The 25,178-nt window shown below is 40.6% G+C and overlaps 1 protein-coding gene across 2 annotated transcripts in view; it reads left to right on the top strand.

Moving 5' to 3' along the window:
- Window positions 1–25,178, top strand: part of Atg7 (autophagy related 7) — a 241,864-nt gene that overhangs the window by 38,135 nt on the left and 178,551 nt on the right. For both annotated transcript variants that reach the window (XM_047535017.1, XM_047535016.1), the window contains exons 8-11: window positions 14,247–14,335; window positions 16,174–16,295; window positions 21,347–21,437; window positions 22,126–22,270. In XM_047535017.1, the coding sequence (XP_047390973.1) occupies window positions 14,247–14,335; window positions 16,174–16,295; window positions 21,347–21,437; window positions 22,126–22,270 (447 nt within the window). The remainder of the gene's footprint in view (window positions 1–14,246; window positions 14,336–16,173; window positions 16,296–21,346; window positions 21,438–22,125; window positions 22,271–25,178) is intronic.

Raw genomic sequence — 25,178 nt, 5'->3', positions numbered from 1 at the left:
TGTGAAGGCCCTCCTCCTTTCACTATTGAAGCATTTTCATGGGAGTGGCCATGTATGAGCTTTCCCTATCTGGACTCACTTCACTTATTCCTGATTCTCATTTATAGTGCCTTATCTGGATTCCTTTCCATGCTGTTTTAGACTGTAAGCTCCTGGAGGGCAGGGCACACGTCTCATGGATTGGTGTCTGCATAGTTTCTAGCATTTATCTGAGATCCCCAATAAAGTTCTTTTGAATGAATGAAAGAGTACTATAAGTGTCTTTTAGAAATGAGGATATGACTAGTAAACTGTCTTAGCCATGTAGAAGATGGTAAATTGAAAAAAAAATCAGTGAATATTGTGACATCAAGTGGAATAATGTCATAACCATGTAAATATATCAGAGCTAAGAAAAAAGAGACCCTTAACTGATGGCCTGGTTATTTCAGCCTAAATTTAGGATGTCTTTTTTTTTTTTTTTTTTTTTTTTTTTTTTGGGTGCTGGGGATCGAACCCAGGGCCTTGTGCTTACAAGGCAAGCACTCTACCGACTGAGCTATCTCCCCAGCCCCTTTTTTTTTTTTTTTTAAGTCAGCTTCAGCATTAGCATTTTCTTTTCAGAGGAAGCCCTTTTCAATGTGAGGACCAAGAATTGAATTTTTATTAAAATTTTTATTTTCTCTAAGTGATTTCCTAGAAATACAGCTAAAGTAGTGGCAAGAAGACTAATCACTGATAATTTTCTTTTTTGGTGCTGGGGATTGAACCTAGAGCCTTGCTTATGCCTAGCTCACACTCTACACAGACCTACCCCCCAAACCCAATGTATTAATAACTTAAAGTCCTGTATAGTGTGAGGTCCTCTTGTGACAGCAGGCAGGGATTGCTCGAAAGCAGCTATAGTTTAAGTGGAATATGGTAAATAAATGGCCCTCCCCAAAGTGCCACGCTCTACCAAAATGATAACAATCTACAGAGCATTGTACACTTTGAAAGAGACTTTTACAAATTTGATGTTTTTATAATAACTGCAAATAGGTATTATGGTGTCTGAATTTTTCATTTGAAGCATAAGAGACTGAAAGTCACCAGGGTCAAATGGTCTGATTTCAAAACCCCTGTGCTTTCTGCCATCTCTCTGCTACATCTCTCAGGTGGAGGCCATCTTAGCTTGACCTTGAGAATCTAAAAGAGATCTATAGTTGATGCCTAGCATTGCTCCTTCCAGCTCTGTAACCTTGGGAAAACTGCATAACCTGTCCCACCTTAATTTTTTTGTTATACGTTATGAACACATATCATTACACAGATTTGTAATGATTAAACATGATAATGTAAAATGCCTAACATGTAGCAGGTGCTCCAATATGTATCCACTTCTCTTCTTCCCCAATAGCCGCATATTTTGAAAGACTGAACAGATCTTGGGATGTCCTCCTAAGTGCTCTGGGGGATTCACCACTGTCCAATCCTGAGACTCTCTGCAAGGTCAAGGCACAATGTCCTTTACTTGGTTGGAGGTGTATCAGTTGGTTAGGTCCAGGTTTCAGAAAAGACTGGAATTACTCAGCACATATATTGAGCACTTCCTTCTCATCCAGAAATCATAAGATACAATTATACCTGTCCTCACAGAACCTACATCTTTTGTGGGAGATAAGATACTCCCTGACTTATAGAAAGTTAGCTAGAAGTTTAGGTAATGGAAGAGAAGGGCCATAGAAATGATATTTGGGTTGTCTATGCCCCTCATTATTCTAGTAAGGATCACCAGAAGCTATTCTGACTGATGACCTCATAGTTGTTCTCATGCCCTCCCAACTTGTGGGCCTGAATATTCTAACATTCGATTGCATCCTCTTCCTCTTGAAAAACCCTTCCCGTGGATTTCAGGATAAAGTTAAAATTACTATCTTGGAATTCAAGACCTCTTCACATGTGGCTTTTGCCTATCACTCCAACCTTACCTATTGCTCACCTCTTTATATTTTCCAAGATGGAACCTGTACCCTGGCTACTGCTATGCTCTCCAGTGTTGCATTCTTTTCCTACCTCTCTGCCATCAGACTTGTTTCTCCCCCTGTCTCCCTTCTATCTCTGGCTGGTACCTTGCTCAACATTCTGATTCATCTCTCCAGGAAGCACCAGCTGACTCTGCACTGTTTTAGAGTCCTCTTATGGGTTCTCCCTCCTAGCACCATCTGAGCTCTTAAGCGCTTGCTGGTTTGCTTATCTGCATGCTCACATCCTCAGCCATCCATGAGCAGCTTTAGTATAGCAGCCACACTTTACCCCACTCAGCGTCCTCCACATTTAGTATAATGCTAGATGCTTAAAACACACGATATGAGAAGGGGGAGAGGATAGGTAGATGATTATGGACTGGTACAATCAAAGAAAGCTACAGTCAAATCCTAAACAGACCCCACATGGTTTCTGGAAAATCTAAACAGGACTTCTAAGTTGTTCCTGCTTTTATTGCCTGACCTAATTCATTCTTTTTAGCATAACTGCAATTTCTCTTTGGTGTTCCTTGAATTATAATGTTTCCCTGGGGGTTTTCATCCTCTTCTTCCAAAAAACAGGCATTCTTTTCAGTATGAACTCTTGTACGTGTGCTCTGGTTTTGTGTTTTACTCATTTCTTTCCTCCTCCTCCCTCTCTTCCCTCTCTTTCTCTCTCTCTCTCCCTCTCTCCCTTCCTCCCTCATGGGCGGTACTGGGGATGGAAGCCAAGGCTTCACACCTGCTAGGTAGACACTCTACCACTGAACCACATCCCCAGCCCTCACCTCCTCCTTTTACTAGTACTTTGATCCCCAAGATGTCACTGTTACTCTCTGAGCCTTGTGTGTTCACACATGAAAACATGGAGAAATGTTGGAATTCTACCACTGTTCTCTTTTTTTTTTTAGTGTGTTTTCTCTTCTGGGCAATCTCATTGTGTCCACAACTTGAGTAACCACTTACTTCCTCATACATGACACACTTTGCCACCACCAGCCTGAACCTCCCTCTGGATCCCAAACCACTTTATCCAGCCTCCTGCTGGCCTTCTGTAGCCCCTCACATTCAACACACATCAGCTGAACTAACCCAAGGCTGCTGCTCTGCTTTTGGGCAGCACCATCTCAGAATGACACTGCCTCTATCCAGTCACAGGAGCCAGAAATCTGGGTTTCCTGCTGGATACCTGTCTGCCTCTCACCACCCCCACATCCTGTGGATTTCCTCTCTGGAACTTAGTTTGCTGCCTTCGGGTTTTTTTCTGCCACCACTCCCATCTAATCTACCACCATTTTTCATCTGTGTCACCATGGTGTTTTCCAAATGGACCTTGTCTGTTCTACTTTGGCCTTTAGTTCATTACTGCATCTTCTAAAGTGATCATTGGCAAAGCAGATCTGATTACTCACCCCCCAAATGAAACATCTGAGTGCCTTCACTGAAGTCTAAGAATACGAACTAGATTCTTTATTATGGCACAGACTCAATGACTTGGCCCGTGTGGATCCATCCTCAAGTCTTGCATGTCCCCTGCCTCAGGGGTCTTTTGCGAGCTCCATTAGCCTGGAATACCCTTCTATCTCCTTCCTATTCTCCCCACCTCTGCTACATACACTCCCTTTTCCCCATCAAGTGCTTATTCTTTCTTCAAATTTAAATGTAATCATTTTCTCAAGGGAAATCCTTTGACCTTTTTTAAAAAGCTTTATTTCTCTAGTTGTGGACTCTTTAGCACTGCATATCCCTTTTTTGTAGTATTCGTTTAGCACTAATCATTGATTAGTATCTTTTCTCTCATTTAAATGTAAGCTCTTAGCCAGGTGAGGTGGTTCACACCTGTAATCCCAACTAGGGGGACTGAGGCAGGAGGATGGCAAGTTCAAGGCCAGCCTGAGAAACTTAGCTAGATACTGTCTCCAAAAATAAAAAGAGCTGGAGATGTGACTCGGTGGTAAGAACACCCCTGGGTTCAATTACCAGTACTGCCAAAAAAAAAAAAAAAAAATAGAAATAAAGAATAAATGTAAACTCTGTCAGGACTCCTATCTTTGATCTCTCACCACTGCATCTGCAACCTGTGGCATCATGCCTGATGTGGAAAGCATAATGGAAGAATGAGTTCAGGTATGAATGAGTTGTGAGGAATGGGGTCCCTTTTAGGAAGCCCCTGGGTCAGTTCTTGCCACACAGTGGGCCTTCAGGAAGTCATGGCAGGTCTTAGGATGGCTCATTGTAAGTGCTCTCTTTAACATGAGCATTTCATTCTGATATAGGCCAGGGAGTTTACAAAAACTTTCCCAAATTGTCTGTATACCTGAAGTCTATGTCTAGTGAATCAGAGAAGTCATTAGTGATCTGACTGGAGACAGAATACAAGGCAGGTATCTGCAATGGGTAATAGTTTGGGAGTCAGTGGAACAAAAGCATAACCTCTTTGGAGAATTCGGTAGAAGCCATGAATCCCCTGCAGAAAAAAGGCATACCTACATCCAACTCTACATCTAATGTCAGGAGCCACAGAGTGCTGAAACACATTCATGAATCCTCTCTGGGTCCCTGACTTGACAGAGGATGAAGGGAAAGATAAGGGGTTATCTCTCTTGGGAGGGAACCTGTGGGATTGCTGGGGTCAGGAGGGGATAGGCCATCTCTGTTCCAAGTTGAAGTGAGACCTTTGCTTCCAGAGGTGCTGTTCACTCATGTGAGGAGGCTTGACTGGCTCTGGGGAGTGGGTACCTGCCCCTGAAGAGGACATTTTTCTAGCCACCAGCAGCCACAGTGTCTGTGATCAGGGCTCTGACCATGTGCCCACTGCAGAGTTAGGCACGCATGCACCTTGGCTGCTGATCTTCAAAGTGAGCAGCATTGTGTCTGTTTTGCAAATGAGGAAAATGCGGAAGAGTTTGGTGAATGGGAGCCCCACACATAAGCTCTGTGACTTCCTGCAGTCACAGTGCTTCCTGTTGTGGAAGACATGCAGCCCTGTTTTCCTTGCTAGCTCCCAACAGGCTGTGGTAGAGAGTAGGAAGCCAGACTTCAGGTCCCACTGCAACTTAAATGAGTCAGTGACCCCTCTGATCCTCAACTTCCTCATCCTAAACAAGCATGCAGTAACAACACCCCCTTCCTCAGGGGTGGCTGTGAGAATTGAGAGATGATGAATAAAACAGCCTTCATTAAGTTTTATTCACATGACATGTTCAAATTGTTCCCACAGTATCTTCTTAGAATAAATTGTTTGGATTACGTTTTAAGAGGAAACTGTTCTTTGGGTTAACTTAAGTCATCAGCTATTATATAAAGTAAACATTTGAGAGCCTGAGTCATGCAATTGAAAAAGGCAAACCTTCTTGCCCTTTTTGTTTAAAAAAAAAATTGAAGAAATGAAGAGTAGTCTACCTACCAGAGAAGCCCCTCCTGAGATTGTCGGGGTTAGGGCTCAGCAGCCCCAGTACATCTGGATGGCTTCTCCAGTTCATTCCTGGTGTGACTTTAAATTAAAGCTCACTTGGTAAATGCATCTGACTGATTTTCTCCCATTTCCTGAATAATGTGTGATTGGTAATATGATTGCTTAATGCCAAATTTTTTTGTGATTACAAATACATGTGACATTAAGACTCGATATTTATTTATGTCTTTAATGCGCGCGCGCACACACACACACACACACACAATTTCACAAAATAATACTATTCTTCATTCTGTGTTATCTTTTTCAAAAATTCTAGTTGTGACCTACTAAATAGTTCAAGCCACAGGGAGCTCACCATATGTAGTTTGGAAAATGCTAAGTAACAAATGTGTGACTACTTTACAAATAAGTGAACTGCCCTAGGCATGGTTCCATTCATTAGTTTTGTTTTTCATTGCCTCTCTGTTTTTAAAATTTCATAAAATTTTTCATCTATTCTTTTATGGTTTTGTATTGTGTGTGTGGCAGGGAGGTACTGGGAATTGAACCCAGTGGTGCTATACGACAGAGCTATATCCTTTTTATTTTATATTTTGAAACAGAATTTTGCTAAGTTGTTCAGGCTGACCTTGAATTTGAGATCCTCCTGCCTTAGCCCACTGAGTAACTGGGGTTATAGGCGTGTGCCACCATGCCAGGCTGAAATTTTTTTTTTTAAGTAAACTTTTTGTTTATTTTCTTATAAACTTTTTCTGTGCATTTTTTGAAACTAAGACTGTGGCATATATATCCTGTTTCATTGCAGCATTTTATTATAAATTATTCTCTTTATGGTGTATCCTTTTAGTACATGTGTGATAGTGTATTTTATTAAGTTTTGACATTTAAGTTTCTTATAAACCTTCATTATTAGGAACTTCTTTGTGCATGAAATTCTTCCTCTTCTTACCCAACTCACCTCCTATATTTTCAATTATTTCCATAGAAAAGATTCCTAGATAAAGGTTTATGATCACTGGTGTGCTGGTAAACATTTAACAACTGGCTCTTGGGGATGGGACACCCTGATTTTATGGAGTCTGCTTATTTCCATGGCGTCAGCATTCCTACCATGGCCAGTTTCCATCCCGCATGTGAAGGCACAGGATTCAAATTTCTAACATAGATGGTGACAATTGTCTCTCACAAGTCTGCATGAGCTGTCTCTAGCATACTGTTGCTGCTAATCACTGTTGCCCCCAAACTGTCTTTTCCCTCCTGCCAACTGTGTATCCTTATCATCATCAGTTGTTAACACATTTTTACATACTTGATAGGTTGATAATGGGCCTTGTGCCAATTCTCATTTCCCTTGGTGAAATGTTGATTGCACTTTCTGGTCACAGGGGTACTGTGCTGCTACAATACATGTAGTCATCTTCCAGGCCAGTTCTTGTGATTACGTTAAAAAACAGGCCATTGCCGATCTTTAGGAAAAACTTGCTTAATTAATTTTTCTATTTTCTTCAGAACAGTTGTCAAACTGTTGGTAAGTGATACATAATTTTCAACAAGGTTAGTCCTTAATTTTGGGACTTTAACATCTGTGGACAGAATAGTAGGAAATGCACAACATTTTTTTTTTCCTTGGTACTAGGGATTGAATCAGGGACATTCTACCACTAAGCTGCTTCCCCAGCCTTTTTATTTTGACACAGGTTCTCACTAAGTTGCTGAGACTGGCCTCAAACTTGTGATCCTCCTGCATTAGCATCACGAGTCACTAGGATTGCAGGTGTGTACCACCACACCCAGCAGGAGCATCACTTTATAAGCTATTAGTTGGCTCTTTCGTCACTTAGTGATCACTTTGCATCTTGGCAGCTGGCTGTGACCTTGAAGTCCATTCAGTATTTGAATTTTAAAACATGTAATTTACTCTGTTCATTTCCTGTCATATCAAGTATTTGGCTAATAAATACAATCATTTGTTGCTTAAGCATTTTTTATGGGATCATTGTGGAAATTGTCCAACCGAGACAGTCAAGTTGACAATTTTGCACTCTTTTCTTATGTCGTACTTTTTCAGCAAAAAAATACAGCAAAAAAGTTTCAGCAAAAAAGTAGACTTTAACCAGAGCATAACTGGCCCCTTCAGATGTATCATATATGCTTGCAGGCAAGTGCAAAGAAATTCTTATTTCACAAACCTTCATAACAGAAGTTTTTTTTTTCAGTTACATTTTGCTTCTTTCTGCTGATTTGTATACTATGAAAGGAGGTGATTTGCCCAAGTTCACATAATTAATTTGTGACAAAGCCAGTTTTAGAACCCAGAACTCATAGCCAGGTTGATTTCTGAATCCATTAAAAAAAAATCTCTTTATCTGTGGTTAAAAACTGGTTTACCTAGCATTGTCTCATCCACTTTCTACAATGATGGTGGTTTCTGATTTAGTTCCTAAAGATTTTTGAGTCACTTTTTAAAAAATATTGTTTTAGTTGTATGTGGACACAGTATCTTTATTTATTTAATTTTATGTGGTACCGAGGATTGAACCCAGTGCCTCACACATGCGAGGCAAGCGCTCTACCACTGAGCTACAGCCCCAGCTCCTTGGAGTCACTTTTGAATCATCAAAGAAAGATTAAGTGATGATTAACCTAGTGTCAAGCAGATTCTGTCATGTTCTTCTGTGGCACGGCTGTCTGCACTCCTGCATGCCTTGTGCAGGTAGGAGAGTCCCCTTGCAGCATTTTCAGGCTGACCTCCTATTGTAACCAAGTGATAAATCTTTTTCTTTAGCTGATCCTTCCTGCTCTCTGTAGCTCATGTTAGGTCAGGTTGTTCTCAGAAATTTACTTCTGGTCATTTCTGCTCAAAATAAAGATTTCCTATTATCTTCCTATCCCGTTGCCCTATATTGTGTCAGAAATATGCTCTTTTTTAAAAAAATTAAGCAGCTAATATAACATTCTAATTTACATAATTAGATGTCATTCAGCTCCAATTCTACATTTGTGGATGATAAAACCTAGATCCAGAGAATATTTGATCACCTGGAACTCATCCCCTTCTTTTCTCTGCCATTTAAGAAAAACAGTCCTGAAACCAAAGATACTATAACTGTGTATGGTGATGAACTGAACTGAACAAAGAGACCAATGAAGTTACTACAACAGAGTGTATTTATATTGTTGTTATAGTTACTGTTGTTGAGTGATTGCCTTTTTCCCAGTCTCTGTGCTAAGTGAAAGTTAAGAATTTCCTGAGAGATGATAAAATTAAGGCAAAAAGAGCCTAAGTTAATTGTCTGAGTTTATGTGAGAGTTAAGTTATTCAGGACATTGGAGAAGAGAGGCTTATGAAGTTACATCTAACAATGGAATGGTATTTCCTGTAGTAATATATTCCTAGGTTCTTCCTAAATAACCCATTGAATAGCCTTGATACACCCAGTAGGTCTGAGCTTTAGTATAATATAGTCCATATTGTTTTGTGACCTACATAGGATTTTTTTCTCTTTAATCTTGTCCAAAGACCTCTGGTCAAGGGACTGAAAGGAATCCTCTGGGGAAGAAACGATTGAACTGCTTCATTTGATGAAGAGGAAGGAACATCCCCAAGGTCTTGAAATCAGTTAGCTGCAGAATCAGAACACACTCTGGCAGGGGCCTTCTGCCTGCATCAGGCTATTTCCCAAGCGTAAGCTGTTCCAATATTACAGAAGCAAAGAAGCCATTTTCTCCCTTATTTCCCTTTTCTTGTTGGATAAAGAGGTGTGTGTGTGTGTGTGTGTGTGTATTCATACTGGGAATTCCACCTGGGGTGTTCTACCACATCCCCAGCCCTTTTTAATTTTCATTTGGAGACAGGGTCACACAAAGTTGCTTAGGGTCTCACTAAATTGCTGAGACTGGCCTTGAACTTGTGATCCTCCTGCCTTGGCCTCCCAAATCACTCGGATTACAGGAGTATACCACTGTGCACAGCTTGTAAATGCTTTTGAAGAATAAAAACAATGTGAAGTTGAAGCAATGATGACTTAGTATGTAGTTTATCTGGCAGATGCTGTCTGTCATGATTGCCAGAGGGAAACATAATAAAAAGGTATCCCCAGTGGAAGAGTGGCAGGTGGCAGCCAGCCATACTAGAAGAACTCAAGGAAAACAACTTCTTAATTCAGAGGAAGTCCTGGCCTGAAGAGCACATCCCTGGAGATCTCATGCTTGTCACAGGAAACCCTCATTTAGACTGTACTGTCACCCAGGAGAATCCCATATTAAAACAATGTTAGGCCAGAAACATTAGTGCACACCTGTAAGTGGGAGGCCGAGGCAGTAGGATGACAAGTTTGAGGCCAGCCTCAGCAACTCAGCAAGACCCTGTCTCAAAATAAAAAATAAAAAGGCCTCAGGATGTAGCTCAGTGATAAAATGTCCCTGGGCTTGATCTCCGGTACCACAAAACAAAAACAACAGCAAAATTATTGAATGGAGAACCTGTAATGTTGAGAAAGGACAGAGGGATAGGAAAGGAGCTTGCAAGATTCTGTGACATGGTGTTTATATAGGCTTCAAGTCTCTGTCACCCAGATGTCACCTTTCCCCCTCTAGCTGCCTCCAAGATCCTTGCCCAAGGACGGCATATATTGGGGACTGGAGAAATGAACCAGTTCTGTTATCTGTTGAACAAATGACAGAACTGGGATGGAAAAGTTAATATGACAGATGTTGCTTCTGCCCTCTCATAGCTCCTAGACCAGCAAGAGGAGAGCACATGAAGCCATCCTGTGTTTCTCCATTCTCAGATGTTCTTTTCTTCATATTTTAATTCTTCTAAAATTCCGAATTTCTGGTAATGCTCAGGCACGATAGAGTTTCCTCCCTCTTTTCTCTGTCCAATTTGAAAGTGCATTTTACAATGTTTCTTCTAATCAAGAAAGCAAAGGGGTCTAACAAATAATCACAGTTATGGGAAGGAACAATATAGGGTACAGCGAACCCTGCCTTAAACAAGTGCTCATTTTCTCCTTCTTAGACCCTGGGTGGCTAGTGCTAAAGTGATAGTGAGAATCCCACGGGGTGTTCACTGAACACAGAGATAATGGGACTTAGACAAGTGTAGAATCCTGTTGCAGGGGTGGGTATAAGTTCAGTGAGCTTCCAGGAAATTCTGGTACACGTGGTCTGTTGTGGTCCAAACTTAGAGAAACTCTGCTGCAGACCATCAAGCATGCTTTGCATTCTGACCATACCTTATAATCCCCTGGGGATCTTTTAAAACAACTGGGGCTGAGGATGCAAATCAGTGGTGAAGGGTATGTGAGGTCTTGGGTTCCACTCCAGCACCAATAACAAAAACAAAAACTAATGCTCAAGTCAAACCCCAAACTGACTAATTATAGAACCTCTGGAGAGAAGCAGTATTCTTTAAATACCCCTCATGTGATACCTAAGCACGTGCAAATTAGAGAACCACAACTCTAAGAGGGTTGAGGAATGGAGCAATGCTTCATTGGGGCCATAGGAATCACCCAGGTTCCTGCTGAAATGCAGACTCAGATTCAGTAGGTTTGAGATTCTGCATTCCAGCAGCCTCCCAAGGGATGCTCATGCTGCTGGTGCCTGGGTCCCACGACCATGGGGAGCCATACACCCAATTCAGGGTTTTCAAGGTAATGAAAAATAACGCCAGAGATTTTTTTTTTTTCCTTTTGTCTACAAGACCACCCTCTAGTGGTTCCCAACTTCAATTCCATGGACTGGACCAACTGTATCCTTTGTTCACGAACTCAATACAGATACATGTTGCTGAGCTGGCTTCTGGAGGTTGTGAGTCACTCATAGTGGTATTAGTGGCATTGCGCATTTGCTAGGCTTTTCATGTTCAGTAAAATCTCATTTAATCCCCACTAATTCTAAAAAGTTGGTGCTATTATTTTCTCCATAATTCAGACAGAAAAACAAAGAAGTCTGGAGAGGTCAAATGCTTTGCCCTAGGCCACTTGTGTATTAAGAGCTAGCACTCAGAATAGTCTTGATAAGTTCTATTTTTAAAAGTTCCCTAGATGCTGATGATATTTTATCTCCTTATGGAATAGGAAATGTAAAATAAAAATATTCTGTATTTTCTGAAAAGATGACCATAGATATGAACCTGTTTGTGTTAACTATGAATCTACTTGTGCTTAAGACAGATGCTTCTAGACAGCAAAGTCTTCATTGTTAGGAATAAGAAAGTTTTATATAATGGAGAAGATAGCAAATGTTTTTAAAGAACATCTTTGAAATAATGCAGTAAGTATCTGATAAGACAATAATAAAGGACTGGGAATGTAGCTCAGTGGTAGAATGCTTGCCTAGCACACACAAGGCTTTGGGTTCAATTCCTAGCATCTCTCTCTCTCTCTCTCTCTCTCTCTCTCTTTCTCTCTTTCTCTTTCTCTCTCTTTCTCTCTCTCTCTCTCACACACACACACACACACACACACACACACACACACAGATAATAAAATCCTTTTTCCAAGACTTAACTGAGTATAGGTGCAGACTATTGAGTCACTTCCATCCATTCAGTAGGAAATATGAAAAGGTTTGATTCCTACGTATAAGGGAATGCCATTTCACCACTACTAACAATGGTTCTAGAACAATATTAGTGCTATGGTTGGTTGTACACCAAGATGTTAATAGTGGTTCTCTTAGCCACTGTTAATATGGTGGGGTTTTTTCTTTTTCAATGTGAATGTTGCATTAGCTTATCCTTTGTGGCTGACACTATCCTGATTATTTGGGGAAATAAATGGAAGTGTCTGGGCTGATTCCATCCTTACAGAGAACTAAGTGGATTTAGTTCATAAATAGAAACATATCAGCCATGATTTTATTCCTGCCCTCCTTCCATCTGTGTACCCACCTGATTATATCCATCCATCCATTCATCTTTTTATCACCTAGCAAACATTCACCAAGTACCTCCTGCATGACTATGACCTGGTCATGGAAAGTGAAAAAGATACTCGCTGTTACCTAGACACTCACTGTCCTCTTTTCTCTTTTAAAGTTAAACTTTTGGGCTGGAATTGTAGCTCAGTGGTAGAGCACTTTCTTAGAATGTGTGAGGCACCAGGTTCCATCCTCAGCACCACATAAAAATAAATGAATAAAATGAAGATATTTTGTCTATCTACAACCAAAAAATACTTTTAAAAAAGTTAAGATTTTATTTTGGAATTATTCTAGATTTATACACAATAATAGCAAACACAGCACAGAGATCTCCCATAATATGCCCTCACCCAGTTTTGGTTTTCCTTAAGGTTATTGCCTTGGTATATTTACCAAAATTAAGAAGCCAATACTAACTAGTACATTACTATTAACTCAACTCTATACTTTATTCAGATTCTACCAGTCTTTGCAATAACATCCTCTTTCTGTTCCAGCATATCACAGTGCATTTTGTGGTCACGTCTTCATAGTTTCCTCTGGTCTATAATAGTCTCTCTGACTTTGCGTTTAATGACCTTAACAGTTTTGAGTAGGACTGGTTAGTTGTTTTTGTAGAAAGTAACTTCTTTTGGGTCTCTCTGTGTTCTTTTATGATTATACCATGGTGATGGGTTTTGGAAGAAGGAACAGCATTGAGGTGAGATACCCTTGTCATCACATACTGTCAGGGGATACCTGATGACCACATGACATCCTTGGTAATGTTAAATCACTTGGTTAAGGTAATATTTGCCAGGTTTCTCCATTGTAAGTTACCATGTTTTCTTTGGAAGTGAGTCATTTCCATCCAGCCACCTGACCAAAGAGGACAGCATCTAAATATATTATTTGGAAGTCTTTAAGGATATTGCTCCTTGACCTTTGTTCCATTATTTCTATCAGTGTGGACATATAGATATTTTGCCCTTTGGGTTATAATCCAATACCATGTTATTATTTTGTTGCCCAGATTATTCCAGCCTTGTCTAGCTAGAGCTCTTTGAGCTGGAGCCTATGTCCTAACTTGCCCCCATCCTTCTGTTTTTTTGAGCACTCCCTTTATTTTCTGCTACTACAAGATGCTTCAGACTTGTATTTTCTCTACCTGAGCCTAGAATTAGTCATGTGCCCAAGGTGACCCTGATTCCTTTTATTGGAAAATGGTATTTAAAAATCTAGATCCGGGTGTGGTGCTCACTGTCTTTGGGAGGAAGGACACAGAGAAAGTGAAACATTATATACATGAGGTACAAAGATCAGTGGAAACTGGAGGGACAGGGTGACTCCTACCAAGGGAAATCCTCACTGAAGAAATGGTATGTGGAGTTGAGTAGTTTTCTGGATGAAGACTTAGGTCAGGGGAGGGGATGGGAGAAGAGGTGGGAGGAAATAGATGTTCACAATATCAGGGCATCTGGCATTTTGATTTGAACTGACTGTACACTTAAATGGTAGTGGCCCTTCTTTGATTTTTCTAATGACTTACTAATGAACCATTTTCACAGATTGATATTTTAAAAGAGAGGCTTTCCTTTGTGTAAGCTCTTGACAGTAGACTGCCCTCCATCACGTCCCATCTTCCTTCCAGTCTTCCTTCCTTCCTTGTAAATGTACCTCGTTCCTGCTTTCTGCCAGGTCTACTGCAAGGTATAAGGGTACAGAGAAGAATGTGACAGTTCCTGCCATCAAGAAGTTCTGTGGTCAAGTGTGAAATCCTTTAGCTTTGTCTTTTTCTGTAGCCCTCCATCAGGTATCTGATTTTTAATGCTTTGCAGAAGAGCCTTTAAAAACTAGGAAGGAATATTTACAGTGTCTGTGTTGTGAAACCAACTTGAAATTTGACTCACTCAGAAAGTCTTCTCTGTTCACAGATAACAGTTGGTGTATATGATCCCTGTAACTTAGCCCAATACCCTGGATGGCCTTTGAGGAATTTTTTGGTCCTAGCAGCACACAGATGGTATTTACAAGTGTGTGTGTGTATGTGTGTGTGTGTGTGTGTGTGTGTGTGTGTGCATGTGTGCATGTGTGCGCGCGTGCATTTCTACATGTTTCTGTGTCTGTGTTTCTTTGTCTGTGTTTTGACAGTGTATCTGCCTATGTCTCTATCTCTTTTTCCCCAAATGCAATTTTTTTATTACTGGCATGGAAACCAGAAAGTAAATCAGTAAATAAGTTATGATCCAGTTTCTATCATGAGGAAGCTCTTAAGCAGGTCTACTTGGGAAGTGTAGCCTCAGTTTTTATCATACTGAAGATATTTTAGGCCATGGTAGGGCAGGTAGTCTGAGGTTCTGACACTGAAATTCTCTAGCCCTCCCTTTTAGCTGTCTGGGTTGCTTTCCAGTAGATTTTTCCTGTTGTGACCATACTTCTTTTTTCCCATTACTAAAATAATTAGAACAGTGGGTATCTAAAAGGCCAGTCTACATTTGAAAAGATGCTCAATGTCATTAATCATCAAGAAAATAACATTAAACTGGCATAATGGCACACACCTGTAATCCCAGTGATTCAGGAGGCTGAGGCAGGGTGATTACAGGTTTGAAGTCCACCTCAGCAACATAGAGAGGCTCTAAGCAACTTAGAGAGACCTTGTCTCAAATTAATAAAAAGGACTGGGGATGTGGCTCAATGGTAAAGTGCCCCTGAGTTCAATACCCAGTACCAAAAATAAAAAAAATAAAATAACATTAAAACTGTAATGAGAGACTACCACATAACCAACCAAAATGATCTAACAAAAGTGACTGTACCAAGAAGAATTGAAAGTGTGGGTCAGTTTCAGAAGCTGCTGCAAAAAATGGCAGTATCTACCAAAGTTAAAATTATCTATGGCTCAGCAATTGCACTGTCAGTATGTTCTGCACAGAAGTGCAGACATAGATAAAGCAAAACACATACAAGAATGTTTATGGCAGCATTATTCCTAATAACCCCAAACTGGGAATAAACCCATGTCCTTCAACAGTGAAATGGAAAATAATAAACTGTAGTGTCTTCCTCACAGTGGGGTGCTCTGCTGCAGTGAATCTGCTTGAACTCCTGATATATGTACCAACATAGATGGATTTAAGAAGCACAGTGCTGGGTGAAATAAGTTGGACCTGAAAGAACACATGGTGTATAATTCCATTTATGTGAAGTTCAGAATATGCACTTAGAAGGTGGAGAGGTCATTATTTTGGATGGGGTGGATCACACTTAGGATGTGTGTACTTTTCTGTGTGTCTGCTTTACCTAAGTAAAAATGTTTACTTAAAAATACAAGAATAGATAAATTATAGACTGTCCCCAGAGGGAGACTGGTTATCTGTCTACTTATCAGATGGTTAAGTGTGTTCAGTCAGTTACGGGCTTCCTGACTATAGCACTGTTTCGTGAAGTGAGATTCAAATGGGGAAGCGGGTGGGGGAGAAGAACCCATGTCTTATGGTTGCTTTTTTTTTTTTTTTCTTAAATGTCTTGGGAGCACTTTACTCCTGCATTTGAAAGCTTCATTTGTCTGAATTATTTCTTTGCAATGTGATCACTATGTAAAAGTCACCCAAAAGAAATCACAGCCAATTCAGCATTCTGCCTTTAAACATTTGGATAAAGGACCCCTATATGAATACGTTCAAGCCTCTTGGAAAGTTAAGGCCATTCCCCTAAGGGTGTTAGAGAGGAATAATTACAGTACATTAAATTCTCTGCAGCAGGTTTGCCAAAATTCTTAATGTGGCCTCTTTGTTTTCCTTCCTTAACCAAAAAATAATAATAAAATAAAATAAATAAAAATCCGGGGAATGACAACAGGAGTAGCAGTTTCCAGACTGTTGAAGTCCTTTGCTTCCGTGACCGCACCATGCAGGGGGCAAGAGACATTGCCCACAGCATCATCTTTGAAGTGAAGCTTCCAGAAATGGCATTTAGCCCAGGTAATTTGCCGGTCTTTGAGAATGCATCTAATTATCATTTATCAGAAACTGAAACTGGTTCACTTTCTTTTCATCCCTTCACAATGGCAACAAAAGGGAGAGAAAAGTACAACTCTCACCTCACCCCCAGGGCACACACCTACTTAGAAGAGGGCACACTCTGCTATTCAGCCCAGAACAAAGGCAGAGATTGGCACTAGGGAATTTTCTTCAGGCAATTTTTCAGTCTTTAGGATTTTTTCCCCTCTGGCATTTATTTTTATTTTTCCTTATCCCAAAATCTTTATTCCTGTCCTTTCTTAGAGGGAGGATGAAGTATTGATGCACTTACATATTTATTTGTTATATTCTTAACATTGTATATGATCTTGTTTTCCACATGGTAAACCAGTCAGCAGAAGTGCCATTTATCCCTCCACATTTAATGTCTTTATTTGACCCTTGTGTGACAGACGTTAACTTTTATCCTTATTTCATAAATTAGAAAATTTGTTTTTTTGTTTTTCTTTCTTTTCTTTCTTTTTTTTGTTTTTTTTTTTTTTTTTTTTTTTGGTACCTGGCATTGAACTCAGGAACTCTCAACCACTGAGCCACATCCCTAGCCCTATTTTGTATTTTATTTAGAGATGGTCTCACTGAGTTGCTTAGCACCTTGCCATTGCTGAGTCTAGCTTTGAATTCGAAATCCTCCTGTCTCAGCCTCCCAAGCCACTGAGATTATAGGCGTGTGCCACTGCGCCCAGCCTACATTAGGAAATTTAGACTGAGACATTTTGTATAGAAAGACATGTGTATATATAAATGTATATAGGTATACACATTCTTATCTATATTTTTATATGTCATAGAAATAGAATCCATTCTCAAATTTGAGTAAAATAAGAGTAATAATGCCTACCTCATGGTATATTTATTATGAGGAATCTATGCCCTGTGTAAAAAGCCACACAGTGACTGGCATACTATATATGTTAATTATGCTTAATCAGTGTTATGTTGTTTCCTATCTCATTATTTATACCAGCACTGTGTATCCCTCTTTCCAAAAGAATCCCTCATATCTATGTCACCTATGTACTTTGCAGAACACCTTTACATATGTCATTTAATTTGTTTCTTAATACTCTCACAGTGGTTTCAAGACTCAGTTCTTGAATCCATGAGTGTGCCTTAATTTGTGTGCATTGGTTGAGGGATGTTAAAGACACCTCATCTCTTTTAGAGTGCAGAAGTCAAAAGGACTCAGGATTGGCTCTAATGGCATTTCATCAGTGATTCTATGCTCTAACACTGATGTCATGGAAGCCTGGAAAGATGGAGAGAGTCCTCTGCATGGTCAGTCAAAGGAGGAAGCTGTTTTGCCTTTTAGTCTGGGGCCTTAAGAAATCCGCAGACTTTCTGCGGTCTTTAGAGATTTACATTGGATTTAGCACCCTCTTCTGGCATATTCTAAAATAGCTTTCATGTGTTTGTTTTATTAAACCACAACTTAAAGATCATCTAGGGGAATGAGGTGAGAGTTAACTAAGATGTAAATGTGGCTGGTCTCTGTCCCTGGCAGGCCACCAGATACCTCCTTCATGTCCCTCAAGTGGTACTGCCCCCCATCTTGTGGTGAGGCACTTTCCATTTCAAGTCACTGAGTTACTCTTACTCCCCTTTTTCTGGTATGGCTAATTCTTGGTGCTGCTGACATTCAAACCCAGGAACTGTTGCATGGTTCCATATGGAAAAGATTTCTTGTCCAGTAACACTTTCAACACACCTTTCTTCTGCTTAGGATTGAAAGTAGATTATTTTGTTTAGGAAAGGCAGTTTTTCTTCTGTTTTTCATGTAAATTAGTGATTTTCCTCTTAGCTGCAAATGAAACTTTATAATACACCTGTACCACAACAAAAAAAGGGCAAACTTTATAATAAACAAAACTTAGGCTGGGGATATAGCTCAGTTGGTAGAGTGCTTGCCTTGCAAGCACTAAGGCCCTGGGTTCAATCCTCAGTACTGAAAAAAAAAAAAAAAAAAAAATGAAGTATAATAAACAAAACTTTAAAAAAATCTTGTTCTGTAGCATAATGTGAACTCCATGTATTCATAGGATAGTACTTTTAGTATAGTCATGTGCTGCATAGTGATGTTTTTGTCAATGACGGGCCATATCAATAATGGTAGTTCATAAGATTATATTGCAATATATACAGCAAAACAGCCCTTGTTTTCATTTAAGAATACTCTGATATTAACACAATGATGAAATCAGCCAATGACCATTTCTCAGAACATGCACCCACTGTTAGGTGACACATGACTATATTTCCAAGACACCTCATAGTTGCAGTAGTAAAGGAAATATTATTTTAAATGTACTGTATCTTTTTTTCCTCCCTCTTGACGCACCCTGACTGCTCTCCCTAGCTAATAGGGTATTCTGGCAACTGGGTGAAGGAGGCAGTAGATAGACACTGCTGAGGTGGGAGAAGAGCCCTGATTGTTAGCTCCTGCCTTTCTTGTGCTCTTCCTGGTTCCAACTGTGGGAAAAGAACATCTTATTTCCCCTAAAGACATTATCTTATTAATGTGGGGATGGAACCTACTGTGTTATACCACTGAGTTACACCCTCAGCCTTGGGGTGTGTCTTATGGGTAGGTTACAAAGGGGTGAGAGTCCACAATTGAGTAATCTTGGGTGTAATTCCTAAGGTGAGGGCCATTATCCTGGCATAGAAACAGGAGTATAGCAAGGCAGAGATGATAATTAGAGCAGGTTTATTGCAAGGTGAAGAAAAGGCAAGAGAAAACAATATGCACCCCAGAGATAGGAGCAGCAGATCAACTTAGGACTGAAATGCACCAAAATGTTTAGACATTGGGCTTTTGTTAGGAAGAAGGGAGTGGGAGTTTTCAGTAGTGCAAAAACTTGGAGTGGCAGGCAGCCATGCCTCTTTGGGACCCTGCCTGAGCACTCCCATCTGGGGAAAGGCATTGACCTATGCTTGGTGAACACTGAGGGCCTATACCTGCATACTTACCTCACTTGGCCCTTTGTGGCCTAATGCCACCAGTGGAAGATCAATAATGGTCAGCTGAACCTCAGAGAAGTCTGCGGGTCCATGCTTGACCTTGGGAACACAGAGTGTGCCTCTAAATCTATGGGAAAGAGTGATCTCTCCAGTAGAATATGGAGGAAGTGAGGGACCCCTCAGTGACTTTGAGAAGCCTGCCCACCTTCCCAGGTAGATCTCTTCTGTAACTCCTAATGCACAAGGGCAGGGTGGGTTTATAAAACTTTTTTCATTGTTAATCAGTTTAAATTAGAAGTGGCTATAGTCTTTTGAGTGTACAGATGATTTAACTTGAAGGGATATTTGGTTTTTGTCTTATGTCTTATCAGTAAGGAGAAAAACAAGGTTGACATTATCAATTACAGTGTTATACTCTGGTTCTGTAGATCTTGTCAAAGTCTTGTGCTATGCATTAGAGAAACATTTTTTTAATTTAACATGAGAACATTTAACATAAGAATAGTTGTAAGAATAACTAATTCAGAGTAAAATATGAATTAGAAAATCAGATCTATTTTTTCCTAGAAAAGAATACTTATATCTTCATCTCCTTAAAAATTTGAATCTATTATTTCAACTTTAATTTTTCATAGCATTAAGAACTGAAGAACTCCACTAGAGTGCCTGAGTTAAAAATGGGAAAGCACATGTGTTTTGTGGCTTCTTGCTGTGAACGACACCCCTGGGCTGATTGGAGCCCAGGTAGTTTTCAAGGATAATTAGCCCTGGCTTCCCCTTGCTCATACTAGCCCAGAAACAAATGATATGTCAAAGAAATCAACACCTTCTTGATCCCATAATTATATTGAACAATACTATTTTTTTAAAAAACAACAAGAGCTAAAAAGTTTCCCAAAGAAAACTGGAAGTGCTGATAGAAATCTAAAGTAAGAGAATGTAAGAGAATTTTGCAGCAATAGAATCAAGCAGCATTTCCCTGAATGGCCCCATCTTTTTTTTTTTTTTTTTTTTTTTTTTTTGTGGTGGTGCTGGGAATGGAACCCAGGACCTTGTACATGCTAAGGAAATGCTTTACTGCTGAGCTACATCCATGAGATTTTAATTGGTGTGCAAGGGGTGATGGAGAGAGATTCAGAATGCTATGCATGTTTGGAAAACACAACACCAAATCAAATAAAGTTTTTTTTTTTTTTTTTTTAACTTCAGGCTTCTCAGAGCATTTATTTCCCTCATGTGAATTGTGACTCTCCAGGTTTATCTGATATTGAGACACTAGATATTGAATATAGATATAAGTGTGGAAGTATTTTCAAGTCTGTTTAACATTGAATAAGACACATTTTGGGAATCACTACAACTGGAGTTACAGGGACCCTTGTAGCAGGGAGGGCAGGGAATAAGTGAGGGAAGGGGAAGTTCTGAATCACTGAAGATGAACTTAAAGGAGAGAGCAGCTTAAAAGAGGAAGTCACCTGGGTCTGTGATCTATCTGCACAAAGAGGCACAGTAAGAGTTGAGAGGTGGAGCAGAGGGGCAGAGTAAGGATGGGGAACAGAAGGACATACTGACGTAGAGGTTCAAATCCCAATGGGAACTTCAGTGGAATGTGTGCTGGGCTAATCAGCTTGCCCCATTTAAGGACAGTGCCTTCCACAGACTTATACCAAATGTGATTATCTTTTTTGAGCTACATCTAGAAACAGCAGAAGTAGAGGCACCATGGGCCAGGTTTGAGGGCTGTTCCACAAGCCCCTGCCCAGGAAGACTATGCTTGGGTCTGATGGTCTCTAAAGAAGAACCCTAATAGTTCAGGACGATGGTGGAGGTGACTGGGGCAAGTGGCTGGAAATTCCAGGCCATCTGAGCTCTCTAAGAAAGAAGTGAACTAAAAGCTTATCAATGCATGGGCCATTGTGAATGTTTATCTTTTTAAAAAACATGTTTGCAGCTTGACTTGTTTTTATTCTTCCTTCCTTTGTTAAACTTGTTGGTTTTTTTTGTTTGTTTGTTTTTGTTTTTTTTGCCTAAAGATTGTCCTAAAGCAGTCGGATGGGAAAAGAACCAGAAAGGAGGCATGGGACCAAGGATGGTGAACCTTAGCGAATGTATGGACCCCAAAAGGTATACATTTTGGATGTTCTTTTCTCCACTAAGGTTTTTCATAACCAGCATGCAGAACAGGTTATGTTAGATTAATACTGCATTACATAATGCAGTTCAGGAGATGCCACTCAAACTACTGAGTATTATTCTGCTCTTTGAAACCTACTGCTTAATTTAAGTTTGGTTATAAGAATTACTACAATGATGCTACTACCTTTCAGTCTTTTATTCATTGCTTTCTACTTTTGTCCTATTGACCTCCATTGAAGGACATTATAAAAAAAGATTTAATGGAAACCAGTACCGTATTTAAGGGGGAATGTAGTATACTCGTTATAAAGGAGAAATAAAAGAAATTTCTGTCTTCAATAGTAGGAAGAATGTTTCTCTGAGGCTCTTGGTATGCTTTTATTCATGGACCTGACTCGTAGCTGATTATGTTTCCCTTTCACCTTGGCTGTTAGGAGCTCACTATCAAATTTGTGGCCCAGAACTAGCAACTGCAGAGAACTTCAATGACATGTATCCTGTGTGGAACCCTTTCTCCTCCCCTTTTACTCTCAAACTGCATCTTATTTTCTCTTTGCTTCCAGTTTCCTACTTATTTATATCTTGTCTTCTTCCTTGGTGATTTTATATCTCTTGAGGATGAGACTGAGGCACAAAGGGAGTAAATGACTAAAAACCTAAATCTCTCATTTTCTAGGTTAGCTGAGTCATCTGTGGATCTAAATCTCAAACTGATGTGTTGGAGGTTGGTTCCTACGCTGGACCTGGAGAAGGTTGTATCTGTCAAATGTCTGCTGCTTGGAGCTGGTACCTTGGGTTGTAATGTAGCCAGGACATTGATGGTAAGTTTTAGGAACTGAATGGGGCCTTTGAAGTTGTGGCTTCTTCTTTATTTTGTGGTACATCATTGCCTTCCCTTGCCTACTTTCCCCTTTCCCTTCCTCCTCTCCTTTTTTCTTTGTTCAGGATCCTTTTAATTATAAAAGGAATGTATGTCTTAATTATAAGATAAAAACAGAACCTCTCCCACTATCCTCAGTCCCATTTCCCAGAATTAAAAGATTTCCTAGATTGGTGAAAGCACCCAAAAAACCACTCTGAATGTGGGAATTCACACAAGAGATTTTATTAAGCAGATGGGCAGAATGTCTGCCCTTAAGAGAAAGAGAGAGAGAGAGAGAGAGGGAGAGAGAGAGAAAATATGACAGGGGAGCTATTCTTCAGTAGTGGAAGTTTGCAGGCAAATAACAATCGTACCAGTGACTGACAAGGAAGTTCATGGGCTAACAATCTAGGTTGTAAAATGGTGTGAGGGAGTCAGAATAAGGTGGCAGCAAAATGGCAGGGGAGAAATGACAGCAGCCTTGTTAACCCATTGTCCCTTCATTCCCCCATTTTTGTTTTTATAAGAAGATCCCTCTTGGGTGTATGGGCGAAGATCCATCTTCAGTAACTGCTTCATGCCGGGCATGGGTGTAGAGCTGATTCAGGGGAGGAAGATGTCATTGCAGTAGGTGGGGGTTGGGAACTGGACAGTTCCCCTGGGGAGTGCACTTGTAGCCAGGCTCCGATCCTTCTTTTATGAGGTCCTGATAGTCTGGTAATACAAGCTGATTAATAATCTGATTAGAAATTTTTGAATCTGATTTTGTGCAAATTTCAATGCACAGGGGGCAAAGGCTAGTATGATGGCAATTATAAGGATTGGGAGACATAAACGGGAAAATAAGTTGCCGTAATTGGCCTGAAATGGACCACAAGGATTCCTTGGGCAAGTTCATTCCTTCTCTTCTCCAAGTCCTCCTGCAGCTGTTTGATCTTGTCTTTAGCAATACCTGATTGGTTGACATAGAAGCAGCACTCTTCCAACGAGCACTTCTTTTTTTCTAGTGAACCCACAGAGTGGCTTTCATTGGAAGATATGTATCTGGAAGCAAATTGGAAGAGAGGCAGTTCTGATAATTTTGGGGTGATATCTGCCTGCTCCAAGGGGATGCTGTTGAAAGTCTAGGGCCCTAGCCAGGAGATGAGAGAGCCCCGCTCTCATGCACATCCAACATCCCTGTGCCATGAGTGGGTTAGTTAAATTGAGTATGTGGAAGAGTCCCCAATGAGAGCAGTTTGCAAAGCTAACACCTAACAAGGCAGTAGAGTTTGCAAACCCTTATAAGTAAAAAGCGCAGATGATAAGGTGAGAGCACTTCAGTGGGAGCCCCAAAGGAAAGTTTTTTTGATTCCTGAGTTAAGACAAATGCTGTAGCCAGTACCCTAAGACATGGTGCCCAACCTTTTATGGTGGGGTCTAGCCTTTTTGATAGGTATGCCACTGGGCCAAAGGTGGGACCAAACGTGTGTCCTAAGACCCCCAGAGTGAACCCACTTTTCTCAGAGACAAACAGGTAGAATGGTCTGGTGATGTCAGGGAGGTAAAGGGCTGGGACTTGAAGAAGAGCTTTCTTTAGGGTCTGGAAAGGGTCTTCTACTGGGTTGAGGAGAGGTTCAGTGAAAGAGCCCTTTGAAGCCTCATATAAGAGGGCTGCCAGGATGGAAAAATTTGGGATCCAGGATCATAAATATCCTGCTAACTCTAGAGAGGAAAGGATTTTTTCCTTGGTAGATGGAATGGGTATGTCCTACAACAGTGCTTTTCCCTCTACAGTGATGGCCTTAAATCCAGGTGAGAGACTGACTCCTAAGTAAATAACCTGAGGTTAGGAAAGCTGTACCTTTGCTGGAGAGACCCTATACTCTCTGTCAGTCAGAAAATTTAGAAGCTTAATAGTGTCTCTTTGGGAGTCCTTGAGAGAAGGACTACATAGAAGATCATCAACATACTATAAGAGGGAGGAGGAAACAAAAGTAAGGGAGACAAGATCATGAGACAGTGTTTGACCAAACAGATGAGGGCTGACCTGAAATCCCTGTAGGAGAACTGTCCAGGTCAACTGAGAAGAAAATTGAATGAGAAGGTCAGTCCAGATGAAAGCAAAGAGATCCCACGAGTCAGGATGAAGAGGGACAGTGAAAAAGGTATCCTTTAAATCCAACACAGAGAAGTATATGATGGAGAAGGGGATAGAGGAAGCAAAGTGTAGGGATTGGGCACAATGGGGAAGATGGGGACAACTGCCAAGTTGATCATGTGGAGATCTTGCACCAAACGGTAAGATCCATTAGGCTTTTTAATAGCCAGGATGGGAGTGTTATAAGGAGTTGGCGGGGTGCATGAAGACTTTCTGCTTTAAATCCTGGATGAATGGGTGAAGCCCTAAGAGGCTCCTTTGGGGAAGGAGATATTGGGACTGGGTAGAATGTTGGATCCTTCAAGCAAATGAGTACAGGTGAGCATGGGGCTACAGAGTGTGGGTATCCTAGACCTTGGGGTCAACAAGGGAGGGAGGAAGGGGATATGAAGACCCAGGTTATGTATTCCTGTAAGATCATGAGGAGAGGAATAGCAGGTTAAGGTACATGGTGGGTGAGATAGAAATAAAAGCACCCAATTTGGTTAGGATGTCCCTTCCCAGGAGGGAAATGGGACACATAGGAATTATCAAAAAGGAAAGAGTGAAGCAGATTCGTTCGATATGGCAACTTATTAGAGGGGTTTGTATGGGGTGGTATGGTTTTCCCTCTACCCCAACAATAGAGACTTTGGCAGGGGAAGTGGGTCCCCAAAACTCCCACAGCACTGAAATGGTGGTTCCAGTATCTACAAGGAAAGGAGCTGCCTGCCTGCCACCATAAGGG

Source organism: Sciurus carolinensis, chromosome 19, assembly GCF_902686445.1.
Source record: "Sciurus carolinensis chromosome 19, mSciCar1.2, whole genome shotgun sequence".
Lineage (NCBI taxonomy): Eukaryota > Metazoa > Chordata > Mammalia > Rodentia > Sciuridae > Sciurus > Sciurus carolinensis.
Note: the sequence above shows the minus strand (reverse complement) of the source record. Positions and strands in the feature narration are given on the sequence as shown.